This window comes from Saccopteryx leptura, chromosome 11, assembly GCF_036850995.1.
Source record: "Saccopteryx leptura isolate mSacLep1 chromosome 11, mSacLep1_pri_phased_curated, whole genome shotgun sequence".
NCBI lineage: Eukaryota > Metazoa > Chordata > Mammalia > Chiroptera > Emballonuridae > Saccopteryx > Saccopteryx leptura.
The window spans coordinates 56980648-56997130 of record NC_089513.1 but is presented as its reverse complement, the minus strand read 5'-3'; the positions used below and the strand labels follow the sequence as shown (position 1 = coordinate 56997130).

At 39.5% G+C, this 16483-nt stretch overlaps 1 protein-coding gene across 3 annotated transcripts in view; it reads right to left on the bottom strand.

The window, feature by feature from the left end:
* Positions 1-16483, bottom strand: part of ANKRD12 (ankyrin repeat domain 12) — a 146741-nt gene that overhangs the window by 17421 nt on the left and 112837 nt on the right. For all 3 annotated transcript variants that reach the window (XM_066352938.1, XM_066352941.1, XM_066352939.1), the window contains one exon: positions 1220-5928. In XM_066352938.1, coding sequence (XP_066209035.1) covers positions 1220-5928 — 4709 coding nt within the window. The remainder of the gene's footprint in view (positions 1-1219; positions 5929-16483) is intronic.

The following is a 16483-nucleotide window of genomic DNA, read 5'->3' as shown; positions in this document are numbered from 1 at the left end:
AGAGGGATAGTCAGAGAGAGGGATTGATGCTTCCCATTTCTCTCAGAAAAAGAGGGATAGACAGACAGACAGGAACAGACAGAGAGAGATGCGAAGCATCAATCATTAGATTTTCATTGCGCGTTGCAACACCTTAGTTGTTCAATGATTGTTTTCTCATATGTGCCTTGACCGCGGGCCTTCAGCAAACCGAGTAACCCCTTGCGGGAGCCAGCGACCTTGGGTTCAAGCTGGTGGGCTTTTCCTCAAACCAGATGAGCCCGCACTCAAGCTGGCGACCTCGGGGTCTCGAACCCGGGTCCTCTGCATCCCAGTCCGCCGCTCTATCCACTGCACCACCGCCTGGTCAGGCCGAAAAGTGTTTTAATAGAGGAAGGTTCCATAGAAGACTAGAATGGGATCAAAAGTATGTATACAGGAATTATTATTTTTTTGATGGAGACAGAGAGAGGGACAGATAGGGACAGACAGACAGGAAGGGAGAGAAATGGGAAGCATCAATTCTTCATTGCAGCACCTTAGTTGTTCATTGATTGCTTTCTCATATGTGCCTTGACGGGGGTGGGGGAGCTACAGCAGACTGAGTGACCCCTTGCTAAAGCCAGTGACCTTGGGCTCAAGCCAGTGACCTCTGGGCTCAAGCCAGCGACCATAGTCATGTGTATGATCCCACGCTAAAGCCATCGACCTCATGCTCAAGCTGGTGAGCCAGATGAGCCTGTGATCAAGCCAGCGACCTCGGAGTTTTGAACCTAGGTCCTCTGCATCCCAGGACAACATTCTATCCACTGTGTCACCCCCTGGTGTGGTGGAATTACTTTTTAAAGACATAAAAACATAACTCCTTTGGAACAAAAGGAAAAGCAGGTAAGGAAAAACAAGATATTGCAGATCAGTGTTGTTCAATAACGTAGCCACTAACCACATATGGCTACTGAGCACTTACTGAAATATAGCTAGTTTACATTGAGATGTATATAGTGTTAAGCATGCCACATTTCAGATACTAAGTACAAAAGAATATATACTGTCTCAATAACTTTTCTATATTGATATTTTGAAATAGTATGAATATATTTGGTTAAACAAAATACTATAATTAATTTACCTGTCTTTTTACTTTTAAAAATGTGGCTACTGGAAAATTTAAAACACTGTATGACTTGCATTACATTGCATTACACAGTATTGTAAATGTGTAGCAAGTGATGTTACTTACTGTTGGAATGCAAATTTTGCTTAAGGGATTTCCATCGAGGAGATAAGATCCATTAAACGTCACGTATTCATCATAATACTGAGGTGCTTGAGGAATAACACTACATAACATTTTGCGCTTTTCTTCAATTTTTTTCCTTATGTGCAAGTACTCAAAATATGGATTTGCTCTCTCTGAACTGTACGGCTGAATCTCATCTAGTTTCAGAGAATCTACGATGGCTGCCAGAGACTGCTGAGTCTTCTCTTTTGCTTGTAGTAAAGAGGGACTCACTTGCACAGGCTGAGGTACACGTGACACTTTTCTTTTCCGTGGGTGGTGAATTTGAGGATCATCTTCTTCAGTTAATCTTATTCTTCCTCTAGGAGATGAAGATTCATTGTCTTTTTCTGGTAATAGTGTACAACTAGCAAGAATCTGTTTGCTCTGATTTGCCATTGTATTTGTTTTGTTTCTAGTCATCCTCTGAGGGACTTGATTTTCAGTTTTATCATCTTCAGCATTTTCTTCTAATTCTAATTTAACTAATTGACCATATTTATGCATTTCTGGTTGAGCTGGTTGTTGTGAAGTGTTTTCCAGACTTGATAAAGTGCTTTGTTGTGATTCCTCATCTTCGATGGAAAGCAAACACTTTTCACTTTCAGGACAGAGTTTTGGATTATCTTGTTCATTTGTATTTCCTTTTGGCATTCCTGCATTTATTTCATATAAATCAGAATCACACTTATCATTCAAATGAGTTAAAATCAAACTCTGCAGTTTGCTTTCCTTTTCATGTGAAATAACCTGAATATCAGAAGTGCTATTTTCAACTTCATGGCTACTGGAAGACTTATACATTAGTTTGCTAAATGTATAATGCATATTTAGCTGGGAAGAAGAATCACTTCCATTAAAGTCCTTTTCTAATGGTAATATTGGCAAATTATTAGCCTTCTCAAAATTCGGTGATGCTTCTTGAACAGTGCTTTCTGAAAACACTGGAACGAAGGCATCTGTCTTTTGAACATCTGTTAGGGCAAAAGTATTTTCCATATCTTTTATAGAGTCATTATCAGTATCTAAAACAGAATTGATAATTTGGACTGCATTTTTCTGTTGTAAAATACCTGGCTCTTGGCTGGCAACACATGAGGAAGACGTATGTTTAGAAATAGATTCAGCATCTGAAAGGGACTGGTTGTGGAAAGAGCCAGGTTGCTGTGAAGGCAGAAAGGATGCTGCATCCTGAGTACAAGTGTTCACTGGCAGTTCAGTCAGGTGCAGGGATAAAAAATCAGAACTCCGTTCTTTCAATATTTTGTCTTCGGAATTACAAAAAGACTGAACAGAAGAGTCTTGATCAGGTGCGCTAGAATTTGAGCTGATAAAGTCACTAGTGCTTAATGATTCCAGTCTATCAACAGGTATCTCCCATGATTTATTTTGGATCACACCAACCTGATTAGATGGCTCTAAATGAACAGGACTGTCCATTAAATTGCACACTGGAGCAGTACTCTTGATAACATTTGTATCAGCTGAAATATACTTGCTGTTTACAGATGTAGTTGGAGAGGCTGAAAAACTGGAATGTATGTTAGACACATTTGAAAGTTCTCTTTCAGGCACATTTGAAGATACCTCAGGTTTGGGAGAAGGACAAGTATCTCTTGGCACAGCTAAGCCACCTTGACTGCTTTCTTCTGATGTTGTTTGGAATTGTTTTGTGTGCTCACAAATGACAGATAGCATGCTACATTTTCGAACTTCTATAGTTGGTTTCCCCTCATTTATAACTAGTTTAACATCTTCTATAGATGATGACCGGAGATGGGATGTTGGAAGTCTGCTTGTATATGGTGGTTTAATCCGCTCTGGTAGTTCAGCCAGGCTATCCAAGTCCTTTTCATGAAGTGCAGGAGATTTGGCAATTGGCAAAAATGGTGAGTGGGAAAAGGACATTTGGGAATCTGAACCCTCCAACATAAAGTCCGAGTCATACTCAATTGGAGGCCTTGGGGTAGTCACTGTAGTGTGACAGGAATCTTCTGAGCTAGCAACAGAAATCAGAGATACAGACCTGGAGCTGAGACCTGGCTTTTCACTTTCTGATCTAGGAGATCTGTTCAAGGTAATATCTGAGACAAAAGATGACTTCCCTAAGTTTACTATATTCTTAGTGTCAACAGATTGCGACCTGTTACCTAGAGCATCTTTAGATTGTTTCTCCTTGGTAGAAACATCAGTTACCTCTGAACTCTTTGACCTAGTAAGTTCTTTATTTTTGGACTCAGCTAGTGTATGCTTTGTTTTTTCTTTATCTTTTACTTTAAGTTCTAAACAATTACGATTTCTCAACCGTTCCTTTTCTTTTTGCTTTATTTTTTCCTTATGTTTTTTATGCCACTGCTCTATTTCTAGGTCTTTAAGGCTTAGCATTCGTTCAAAACTTGTCTGCATTAAATCATCATTCACTAACCTCTTTTCTTTAGGTCGATTATCTTTTGATGCTGGTGATAACTTAGTTTTGGGTTTATCTGCTTCAGATTTTAGTCTGAATAAACTATTTAGTTGAATTTTATCCTTATGCTTGTCTCGTTCTTTATATCTGTCTATATCTTTATCTTTTTTATCTTTTTCTTTTCCATCAGGAGTTTTCAAAGGTTCATCCTTTGATTTTTCTTTAAGGGGTAAAGTTTTTTCATGTTGTGCTTTACTACTGTCTGTTACACTTGACTTCTTCTCTTCCTGGAAGTGTTTGGAGTTGGTTATATTTACACTTTCTTTATCTTTAGATTTTTCCTTCTTATCTACCTCCCTCTCCTTAATTTTGCTTTTTTCTGATTTAGTGTAATCACTATTTTCTGACTGTTTGGTTTTTTTTTCTATCAAGTGCTTTTCTTTGCTTTCTGCTAAATGCTTTTCTTTTTCAGGTTTTTCTTTGTCATGTTTTCTATCCATCTTTTCTCTACTTTTCTCTCGGTCATCAGTTTTTTTAATAGTATTTTTTATCTTCTCATTTTCTTTATGACACTTCTCTGTATGATGTGAATATAGCTTATCTTTTTCTTTTATTCTCTCAACACATTCACTAAGATCTAATTTGTCTCTGTCTGACTTATGCTCATGTTTTATCTTCTTCTCTTTTTCAGAACTTTTTCTTTCAGCTTTCTCAATGTCCCTTTCTTTACTTTGAAATCGTCTATCAGATTTTTCCTTACTTTCTTTTATGTACTTTTCTTGTTTTTCTATTTCTATTTCCTTTTCCATTGAATGTAACCCTATAGATTCCTCATTAGCACTTATACCTAAAGAACTGAATTCTGTTAATTTATCTGTAGGTACATTCTCTCTTTCTTCTTTTAAATCTTTTACTTTTTCCTCCCTAAAGGACTTCTCACTTTCCTTTTTAATCTTTTCTCGTTCTTCTTTAAAATTCCTCTCTTTTGAGACATGCTTCTCCTTGGTTGACTTATCATCTTTTATGTTTTTATCCAACTTTGATTTTTTTTCTAATGTTAGGGAGTCATGTTCCATATTCAAAAATATATCTTCAGTTTCATCACTTTTAAAAAAATTCTCTTTCCAAAATTCTCGATCAAATTCTATACTCCGCTGCAGCTCTTTAGCACTATCCCTATTTTTGTATTTTTCCTTTTCACCTTCAGTTTCCTTTTTATGCTTTTCTTTTTCCCTCTCTTTATGTTTCAATTTATGCTTTTTTAATGTTTTACCTTCTTTATCCATTTTTTTCAGTGTGCAGTCTGAATTTTCAAACGTTGAACTATGATCTTCATCTTTTATCTTAGCATTTGACTTTTCGCCAAATTCTAAGTGGAAATCTTTCTGATGTTTGTTTTTTTCCTTATGCTTACAAGATTTTACACTTGAACTTTCTGGCAAGAATTCTGATTCTGCACTATCATATCGAACAAGATCAGGCTGTAATGACATTTCAGAACTTCCTGGAGATAAACATGATTTGGTGAGTTCTTGTTTGAGTGGTGCTGACTGCTTTTCACTTAGTCCACAAGAGTGTTTGGGAGATTTACCACTGGAAATATGAAATAAATGTAATGAAGTATCATCTTTAGGGCTAAAAGATTTCCTAAAGTTCCCCTCCTCTCTGGTCTTTTCTGAACAATCTACTGTTGTATTAACTGTCAAGTTTGTTACTCTAGTATTTTCTTTCCCTTCTTTTTCTTGCTTTAGCTCTTGGTTCTCTTTATTTTTGTTCTGGTTCTTTAGTTTTCTTTTAACTTTGCCTTTCTGTTTGTGCTCATTTGAAACCCCATATTCCTTTTTGGTTTGTGTATCAGAATTTGAAGTTTCGGGGACAGAGCATGAAGTAGAAACCTTTTTGTTTTGAAGAATTTCTTCATCTGAACTTTCAGAACTTGAATACAAAACCCTAGATGGCTTTTGTTTTTTACTTTTAAATGATTTAGGATAAAAAGTTTTATCCTGTTTTGTGAATAAACTATTTTTTTCTACTTCAGATTCATTCTCTTTTCGTAGCTCTTTCCTAAGAATATGCCTGTCATCAATCATTTTATTTATTTCTTCATCATCATCATCTTTGAACTCATACTCATCAAGGGCAGATGGAAGAGGTGCTTTGGGAATTATCTGTTTATTCTCACAGATGAGAGAGTCTTTTTCTGTCTCAGAGTCAATATTTTCATCAACGCTGGAAGGATTTACAGACCGAGCCTCTTCAGAATCTATAATAAGAAAAGAAAATCTATTGTTGGTTGAAAGACAACTGTCAGACAAATAAGACTGAGAGAAAATTATGTAAACAACAGACATTTTTATGTTTCAAAATTTTTATTAATGAAACTATAAGGAACCAAGTTATTTTATTTCCATAGAGGACAGTAACTTAAATAAAAGTGAATGATTTTGAGTATACAAGAAATGACTACCTAGTATTAAAAAAAATGAAAAAAAATATCCCCTAATTACATAATCAAGATAACAGATAAACAGATACGTAATTTGAAAAAAGCTACTCTATTCCTTAGTTTTCTTACCTATAGTAATACATATGATACTATTACATATTTTAGTACAATAATGGAAATAGGCTCAACTCCTATATATATTTTAAGTACATAAAAATTTAATTGCCTCCAAACTGTTGCATAAATATAGCCAAAGCAGAGCTAGATTTTGTTTCATGATATAATTTTTAAGAAAGAGATTTTTTTTTCTTCCTCAATGGGCATCTTTTCTTAGCAGAAATGTATTTTGCCCACATGGGCCTCTAACTATAGAGAAAACCCAGGGCCCTAACTAAAGGAAAAGAAAACTCGGGTCTCTGACCAAAGGAAGGGGAAACCAAAAATCATTACAAATATCATAATACTTCATTTGCTAAGTATTTAATATTAAAATTGTAATTTTAAAAAATACATTAGGTTTCCCTATACTGATCTAGCTCTCAAATACTCTCACATGAAAATTTAAACTCTAAGTATTTTGGAGTGTCTATAAGGTACTGTGGAGATTGAGAGCAATGTGTTTCCTGTCTTTTTACACTTGGGGACCAGTGAAAATAGGAGAAGTATTTTGGGGATTGCTAATGCAGAAATCTCCCTGAGCATAAGTGAATTCGACTAAGATCATTGGGTCTATAATCTTTTAACAACATCTTGGTGGTTAACTCTTGTGGACTGGCATGAATTTTCTGGCGGGTTGGTCTGTGGATCGGCAGTTGAAAAACACTGTTCTAGACATCATAATCGTGCTTTTGGAGAAGATGTAGTAATAATATTCTAGGACAATATTACTACTAAATGCCAAAATGTGATATAGTTATACTGAAACGTGGTATACATAAAGAACATTTTTTTTTTTGTATTTTTCTGAAGCTGGAAACGGGGAGAGACAGTCAGACAGACTCCTGCATGCGCCCAACAGGGATCCACCCGGCACGCCCACCAGGGGCGACGCTCTGCCCACCAGGGGGCGATGCTCTGCCCCTCCGGGGCGTCGCTCTGCCGCGACCAGAGCCACTCTAGCGCCTGGGGCAGAGGCCAAGGAGCCATCCCCAGCGCCCGGGCCATCCCTGCCCCAATGGAGCCTTGGCTGCAGGAGGGGAAGAGAGAGACAGAGAGGAAGGAGGGGGGGGTGGAGAAGCAAATGGGCGCTTCTCCTATGTGCCCTGGCCGGGAATCAAACCCGGGTCCCCCGCACACCAGGCCGATGCTCTACAGCTGAGCCAACCGGCCAGGGCCCATAAAGAACATTTTTGGACTTATAACTACTGTATATATGTAAAAAATATAGTTCTCCATTCCCAATTATCAATATTGCTATACACAATATCAAACTACAAAACTTTATGCTGCAAAAAAGAAACAATTATATTGGGAGTATTTATATTTTGGTCCTTAATTAAATGAATACAAAAATATGTACATGTACAACATGTGTTTTCTCTGTTAACATCTTATTTATAATTTGTTATTAAGGACTTTTCTACTTGCAGTCTTCAAGGGTTTAATTCTTTGCATTTATATATACCTATTCTATTATACTGTTTCTCATCAAATGAGAAATGATTAGTTTTAAAGGAAACAAGGAATTTTTTTCCTTTGTATATCCTGTAAAATATCAGTTCTACACTTAGCATCAGTCTTGAATATTTATTATGCTCCACCAGGCACATAGTGCTAGAAGATGGAGGTAACAAGATGAAAAAAACCAGTCCTGCCTCTGAACAGTTATATATCCTGCCAATTGCTAAACTGGTGGTAGATACCAGGTTCAAAGGTTGCACCTGGGAAAGTCTGCTTGACAGAAGTGGAAACAAAAAGCAGGCTTCCAAAGGAGCACTGAGTCTAAGGCATGAAGGATATATAGAAATTTCAGGTAGGTTTTAAGGGCATGAAACCATTATATAAACAAATAGCTTAAATTATAGCATATACACCACTTCATATATTTTCACTTAACAGATCGTAGACATTTTCTTTTGAAGTTATATTTTATTCATTGCTATTTTTTTTTTTTTTTGTATTTTTCTGAAGCTGGAAACGGGGAGAGAGAGTCAGACAGACTCCCGCATGCGCCCGACCGGGATCCACCCGGCACGCCCACCATGGGCGATGCTCTGCCCACCAGGGGGCAATGCTCTGCCCCTCCGGGGCGTCGCTCTGCCGCGACCAGAGCCACTCTAGCGCCTGGGGAAGAGGCCAAAGAGCCATCCCCAGCGCCCGGGCCATCTTTGCTCCAATGGAGCCTTGGCTGCGGAAGGGGAAGAGAGAGACGGAGAGGAAGGAGGGGGGTGGAGAAGCAAATGGGCGCTTCTCCTATGTGCCCTGGCCGGGAATCGAACCCGGGTCCCCCGCACGCCAGGCCGACGCTCTACCGCTGAGCCAACCGGCCAGGGCCTATTCATTGCTATTTTTAAGGGTTGTGCATTAAAAATGAATATGTAATCATTTAAACTGATTATTCTATTGAGAGAACATTCAAGTTGTTTCCAGTTATTTAATATTATAGATATTTAATAATATAGAAAAAATTTATACAGAATCATGGGGGGGCAAAACAAGATTGACCATAAAGTGATAATTATTAAAACTGAGTAATAAGTGTAAACAGGCTAATACTATTATTTCTACTTTTGCATATATTAGAAAAGTTCCTGTAAAGAAGTAAAACATTAATTTACTTACAATTAAGTTTTAATCTTTTTTTTTTTTTTTTTTTGCACTTTTCTGAAGCTAGAAACCGGGAGACAGTCAGACAGACTCCCGCATGCGCCCGACCGGGATGCGGGATGCTCCTGACCGGGATCCACCCAGCACGCCCACCAGGGGGTGTCGCCCTGCCCCTCCCGGGCGTCGCCCTGCCTCAACCAGAGCCACTCCAGCGCCTGGGGCAGAGGCCAAGGAGCCATCCCCAGCACCTGGGCCATCCTTGCTCCAATGGAGCCTCGGCTGCTGCGGGAGGGGAAGAGAGAGACAGAGAGGAAGGAGAGGGGGAGGGGCGGAGAAGCAAATGGGTGCCTCTCCTGTGTACCCTGGCCGGAATCGAACCCGGGACTTCTACACGCCAGGCCGACGCTCTACCACTGAGCCAACCGGCCAGGGCTTTAATCTATTTTTAAATACTTAAATTAATAGAGTATGCAATGTACAGAATAAAACAAATCAAAACCTTTCAGCATATTTTCAGGAATATATAATATATATATGAACATGTATCCTTTCGTTCACTGGCAGGGGTCGTCAAACTTTTTATAAAAACCGCCCACTTTTGCAGTGCTGGTCAACCTGGTCCCTACCGCCCACTAGTGGGCGGTCCAGTTTTCATGGTGGGCCAATCGCAGCACTGTTTGGTTGCGTGGTAGGGGCGGTCCAGTTTTCATGGTGGGCCAATCGCAGCACTGTTTGGTTGCGTGGTAGGGACCAGGTTGACCAGCACTACAAAAGTGGGCGGTTTTTATAAAAAGTTTGAAGACCCCTGCTGAGATTAGTGAATAGACCAAAAATCCAAACCCAAACAAAAAAACACCAGCTACTTTCATTTTTCAGAACCTTTTGCCAAACAGAAGCTACTATACTCAATACGTATAATATAATGAGGACGGTAGTTGTGGCACACTTCATAACAGGTACCATTAAGTCAAACACACACACACTAGATTCATATTGCAGTTATATGCCATCATTAGGCGTATAACTTTCCATACTCAGTAACAATCAGCATGATATAATGGAATGATAGGTAAAATGGCTACTCAGCCACCACCTTTCTTAAGTACAATGCAGGCCAGGCCTGAAGGAGGAAGGACTTGCTTACTCAGTAATCCGGCTCAGACCTCCATTACAGCTGGATGCTGATAAGGGTCGATTGGATTAGGGTGCAGACAATTTTTAAATTGTGGTGCCACTCCTAACCACAAATAGTAGAGATCTTGCAGCTGCCTCTGCCCAAGGCCCTTTGACGAACCCATATAACCCCTGTCCCATCTCTCCCTCGGGGCTGACACACCCTTTGCTGGTCTTAGCCCATCTGCACCCAGTCATTTTTAAAATAACTTTTATTTTGGAACACACTAGCTTTGTTTTTGCTTTGGCCTGCAGTTTCTGCCTTTCACGGAAAAGTACACAGGTTCTGTCTTTAATCCTAGGTTCAAATCATTGCTCTCCCATTTAATAGGTATTAACTCACAGGGCTGTTGTGAGGATTAAATGAACTAATTAATATAATGTGCCTGTGATAGGGTTGCAGGTGGGGGCCATGACCCCCTTCTTCCTTAAGTAGACGAAGGAACATTAAAAAAAAACAACCCTGGACATTCCAGGTCACCTCCCCCCAGACATTCGGATTGAATCACCCGGGTGTGGAAGGTCCCCTAGTTTACTTACGAATGCCCCCCTCCCCCAACGACTACCACCCCCACCCGTATCACCTATTTAACCCTACCTGTTAGAGAACCGGCTGCTGATATCCGCCTTAGGAGTCAGCCCCGCAGATGACCCCCTAATAAACTTTTCTTGCCTGAATTCGAGTGTCCTCTTTCAGTCGACCTTACATTTTGGTGCTTGAAACCTGGGAGGGGCACCTGCCAGGATCTACTGGATCATTCTTATCTCCCATTTCCCTTCCCCTGGGCTTGATCCACCTCTTGGCTGCCCCTCCTGGACCTGCTGAGAGGATGCCCTTCTCTGGGGCTTTCCACCCGTGCCATTGCTGACCCTGAGAACCTCACCAGCCTGATTTCTCCTCTCACGGGTAATGAGTTTTCCCAGCTCAGGTCTCGTGCCTCTCTCTTGGCTCCGGCCTCTCGCAAGTCCTAGCGCTAGGCCAGGAAGACTCTCTAGGCCTCTGGGCCTGATCCCCACAGATCTGGGAATGTCCAATTTGTGAGTGATCCTTGCTCTTCCTCTCGGAGACTGGCTAGGGAACAGGGACGCCTCTTCCCTTGGCCCTCCCTCCTTTTAGGATTTCTCGCACTCACCCTTCATAGCCTCTAACTTCATATCATGGGATCCTCACAACTGTAGTACTGCATGGTGCCAATACTGACTAGATAACGGGTCTCAATGGCCCCAAAACAGCATTTAAAAAAAAATTTTTAATTTAATTTAATTTTATTTTTTTTTCTGTACCCCTCTGAAGCTGGAACCGGGGAGAGACAGTCAGACAGACTCCCGCATGCGCCCGACCAGGATTCACCCAGCACGCCCACCAGGGGCGATGCTCTGCCCACCAGGGGGCAATGCTCTGCCCCTCCGGGGCGTCGCTCTGCCGCAACCAGAGCCACTCCAGCGCCCCGGGCAGAGGCCAAGGAGCCATCCCCAGCGCCCGGGCCATCCCTGCCCCAATGGAGCCTCGGCTGCGGGAGGGGAAGAGAGAGACAGAGAGGAAGGAGGGGGTGGGGGCGGAGAAGCAAACGGGCGCCTCTCCTATGTGCCCTGGCCGGGAATCGAACCAGGGTCCCCCGCACGCCAGGCCGACGCTCCACCGCTGAGCCAACCGGCCAGGGCCAGCATTTATTATTTTAACACACTTTGAGACCTTGATAACTTCTGCGCAATGGCAAGTGGTCAGAAATCCCCTATGTTCAGGTCTTCTTTGCTCTCTGCTGTCACCCCTCTCTCTGCCAAACCTGTTCCACATATCAGGTCCTCCTAGCACACTCCAATCTCCTCCTCCTACAAACGGACTCTCCTTCTTTAGATCCAGCTGATCATGCTGTCCCTGTCTGCTCCCTTTCTCTTCCCTATGCTGACAACTCCCCGCCATCTGGGGATCATTCAAGCTCAGGGATCAGATACTGACCCCCCGACCTCCCTTCTCCACCTCATACTGGCTCAGTACAAGGCACCCCCCCCCCCCCGGTACCCTCCAGCTCCCCCTATCCCTCTCTGTGAGGTAGCAGGCGCCGAGGGAATTGTTCGAGTCCATGTTCTGTTCTCCCTCTTGGACCTGTCACAGACAGAGAAGAGACTAGGCCCCTTCTCCACAGACACAGACACCTATGTAAAGGAATTTAAATACCTAACCCAGTCTTATGATCTGACCTCTGCCTTAGGAGTGAGCCCAGCAGATGACCCCCTAATAAACTTTTCTTGCCTGAACTCGGGTGTCCTCCGTCTGCTGACCTTACACCTAGCATTTCCTGGCACATACCATGCATGTGATAAATATTAACTCCTGCCTAGAAATTAAAATATTTAAATAAAATGCATGTTTGACATCAAATGCTGCCACGTTTAATAAAGCATACGTTAATTTAAAGAGGCCTAGGTTGAATTCCAGAATTTTTCATATTTGCTTAACTTTGTACCAGAAGACTAAGGAGTCAAGCTAACTCCAGGCACTCATTTCACTTATTACAGGGTACAATAGAGGAAGGTATTCTTCTAAAATGAGAACAGTAAAACCACCAGTCTTTCAAATAAACAAAGAACATACAGGTAATAGACTTTTCATGAAGGGAAGAAGGAGGGCAGAACAGGGAGAGAAAAAATAGAATGAATCAAGAAACAACTTTCTTATATTAGTGTCTGGTGGAATTTATATATGTTTTAGATTAAAGCACTAGTTATAATTGACAACCACTTGTGTAAAATATTATTTTAGTATTCCTCAAAGAAGGGATAGAGAAAATGTGAGTGGGGATAGTGAAGGGGGACACAATTATATAAACTCTATTTCATTTTGCTAACTGCAATTTAATGCCATTATATAATGATTTTAAAAAAATGTTTCTAAAACTGATGTGAAAAGCTTGGCAAAAGCTTATAATGAATATTTTATTCATACAAGTCTGTAAGTTGTCATTTTATCTTTGTATCTACCTTATATGCTCAGAATACTACTATGTAATAATGTTAATAATAAAAAAATTTTCCATGACCAAAACAGTAAGTGGCAGAGGGACGTCTTCAAATCCAAGTTTCTGTGACTCCAAAATTGGTACTCAGAACCATCACGCTATATTACTTCTGAGTACAGTACATAAAAGGCACTGATCATAGTCAAGATGAACTACACAAACACTGAGTAAAATGAAGTCATAATTTGTGATCATTCCATAATGAATATTTTCTACTTTTATGTTTATTTCACGATTGAGTATATTCAGAAAACAGCTCTGCCACAAAATCTAGGATCTAAATTAAAGCATAACATTTAATGAGGTTTACTGTTAACATATATAAAATGCTGTAAATTAAAAAAAAAAGGCAGGAGCATAATGCTTTAAAATACACACCTGAGGTTAAAGTTGAATTTCAAATATAAACTTGCTATCTGTCTATTCTTTGCTTGATCTTGACATAATCACATCTTAGGTACACAGTATCTTGATTTATATATTCCATAATTACATGAAATAAGATAGATGAAAAACACTTCATTCATAACTATTAAGTAATGCAATTTATAAAAAACAAAAAGCAGTCCAGGAATGGGAAAATAAGGAGGTAAAAGGAAACAAATTTCCAGTGATAAGATGAAAAAGTTCTGAGGATGTAATTTACAGCATGGTGACTACAATGAACAATACTGAATTGTATATCTGAATGTTGCTAAAAGATTTTTAAAAGTCCTCACTCCCCCCACACACAAAATTTTAACTATATGAGGTGATATACGTATCAACTAACTTTACTGTGGTAATCATTTTACAATACATATATACATTAAATCATTACACTGTACACTTTAAACTTAAACAATATTGTATGTCAATTGTGCCTCAATGCTAGAAATAAACATGCATTATTTTAAATGACTACAAACCAGTGAACTTGACTAGATTTGCCAACTTTATAACAGTAAATATAAATGACGTTTTTAGAATTTAAAGACTATAAGGCTGCAATATCATATAAAGTATGGTTCTGAACATTTCATCTTAAATAACTAACCATGTCTACTGTGATAACCTTATTTCAGATTTTCACTATTTTTTTAAAAAATTTATTAAATTCAATGCAGTGACATTAATAAATCAGATTTTCACTATTTTTAAAGCTAATATTTACCAAGTGCTTATTCTATACCAGCCAATATTCTATGTGCATTTATATATTGTCATTTAGCTTTTATTTACTACACTTCCATGATGTATGTACTGTAATCCCTATTTTTTATTTTATTCTTATTCTTTAAATTTTTCCATTGAGTTGAGAGAGAAAGGAAGGGGGAGAGAGAGAGAGAGAGGGAAAGAGAGGGAGAGGGAGGGGGAGAAGGAGAAGGAGGAGGGAGAAGAGAGGGAAGAGAAGGGAGTAGAGAGGAGAAGGGAGGAGAGGGAGAGGGAGAGAGAAGAATAAATTCGGTTTCACCTAGTTGTTCCATCTAGTGTACTCACTGATTTCTTGTATTATACATTCCCTGACTAGGGATTGAACCAGCAACCTCAGTGCGCCTGGATCACGCTTTATCCAGTAAGGCATCTGGCCAGGGTCTGTAATCCCTATTTTTAAAATGTGGAACCTGAGCACACATAGGTTGACTGACTTATCCACAATTAGAAATCCAGTGATTAAACTTAGTTTAGTACAGGAATACTAAAATCTGAGTTCTTATGATTAAGACAGCCATTCCAAAGACAAGAAAGAAAAAAAATGATTTGTGACTTGATCTCCATCGTCAAATATTTACAATGTTGAAAACCTTTTGTGTGTATATGTGTGTCTGTGTGCAATGTACCCAACTAGATTTAAGTATTCTTTTAACACCAGGAAAACTACTTATAAACACCTTTCCATTTGGACTGATATAAGCTATACTTCTTTAATAATCTTTATTTATTAAAATTGTTTTTTCATATATCTTAAAATAGCATCTATTAGTTTTTAAATTATAAAACAGTTCATTAGAAAACCATAAAAATAAAGATGGGTAAAGAAAAAACGCCACCCATAAAATAATCCCACCACCCAAGAGAATCATTATTCATAACTTAAAGTATTACATTTGATTTTTTTTTATTATTTTATTTATTCATTTTTAGAGAGGAGAGACAGAGAGGGAGAGAGAGGAGAGACAGAGAGAGAGAGAGAAGGGGAGGGGGAGCTGGAAGCATCAACTCCCATATGTGCCTTGACCAGGCAAGCCCAGGGTTTCAAACCAGTGACCTCAGCATTTCCAGGTCGACGCTTTATCCACTGCGCCACCACAAGTCAGGCTACATTTGATTTTTAATTTAACTAACTTAGAAATAATAAAGTGAACAAAGTTTCTGTATCTCAGGTCTGTTGTCTTAGCTCTTCCAAGGAAGCCCTACTGTAGTCATTTCAAAAAGTATAGCCTAAGACATTTTATTTATTTATTTATTTATTTATTTATTTATTTATTTACTTACTTGCTTACTTACAGAGACAGTCAGAGAGAGGGATAGACAGGGACAGACAGACAGGAACGGAGAGAGATGAGAAGCATCAATCATTTTTTCGTTGCGCGTTGCAACACCTTAATTGTTCACTGATTGCTTTCTCATATATGCCTTGACCGTGGGCCTTCAGCAGACCAAGTAACCCCTTACTCGAGCCAACGACCTTGGGCTCAAGCTGGTGAGCTTTTGCTCAAATCAGATGAGCCCTCGCTCAAGCTGGTGACCTTGGGATCTTGAACCTGGGTATTCCGCATCCCAGTCTGATGCTCTATCCACTGCGCCACCACTGGTCTGGCTCATGTCACATTTTAGCTTGTTTTAAATATATATTTAGCCTATAGCTTGTTCATAGTTTATTTTTCCTGGAGTTTTTGCCTTTCTTCTTATTCATTAGACAATATGCTTTAATATTATCAGAACCATGACACAGTGAACTCTCAGAATCTAATTCATATAATATATGTATTCTTACCTACTCTTTTCTTGATAACATTTTTTTTCACAAAGCTCTCTGGCATTCTGTTGTCAAGTATGTTAACTGCTCATTGCTGTTACTCAAAATCCAGTTTCCTTTTCATACCTTCCTTCTAGACATTTTGTGTCACAGAAAATATAGTTACTTGAATATTTTTTTTTTTCAGAAAGAGAATAAAAAGTAAGTCCAAGATATCCAAGGGTGTTTTTGTTTAGCCCTTACATTTGAGTAATGGTTGGAAATGGAATTCTAGGCTCAAAGTAATTTTTCTTTTTTTTTAATCTTTTTTTTTAAATTTATTCATTTTAGAGAGAAGAGGGAGAGAGAGAGAGGAAAGACAGAGAGAGAGAAGGGGGGGAGGAGCTGGAAGCATCAACTCCTATATGTGCCTTGACCAGGCAAGCCCAGGGTTTCGAACCAGCAACCTCAGCCATTT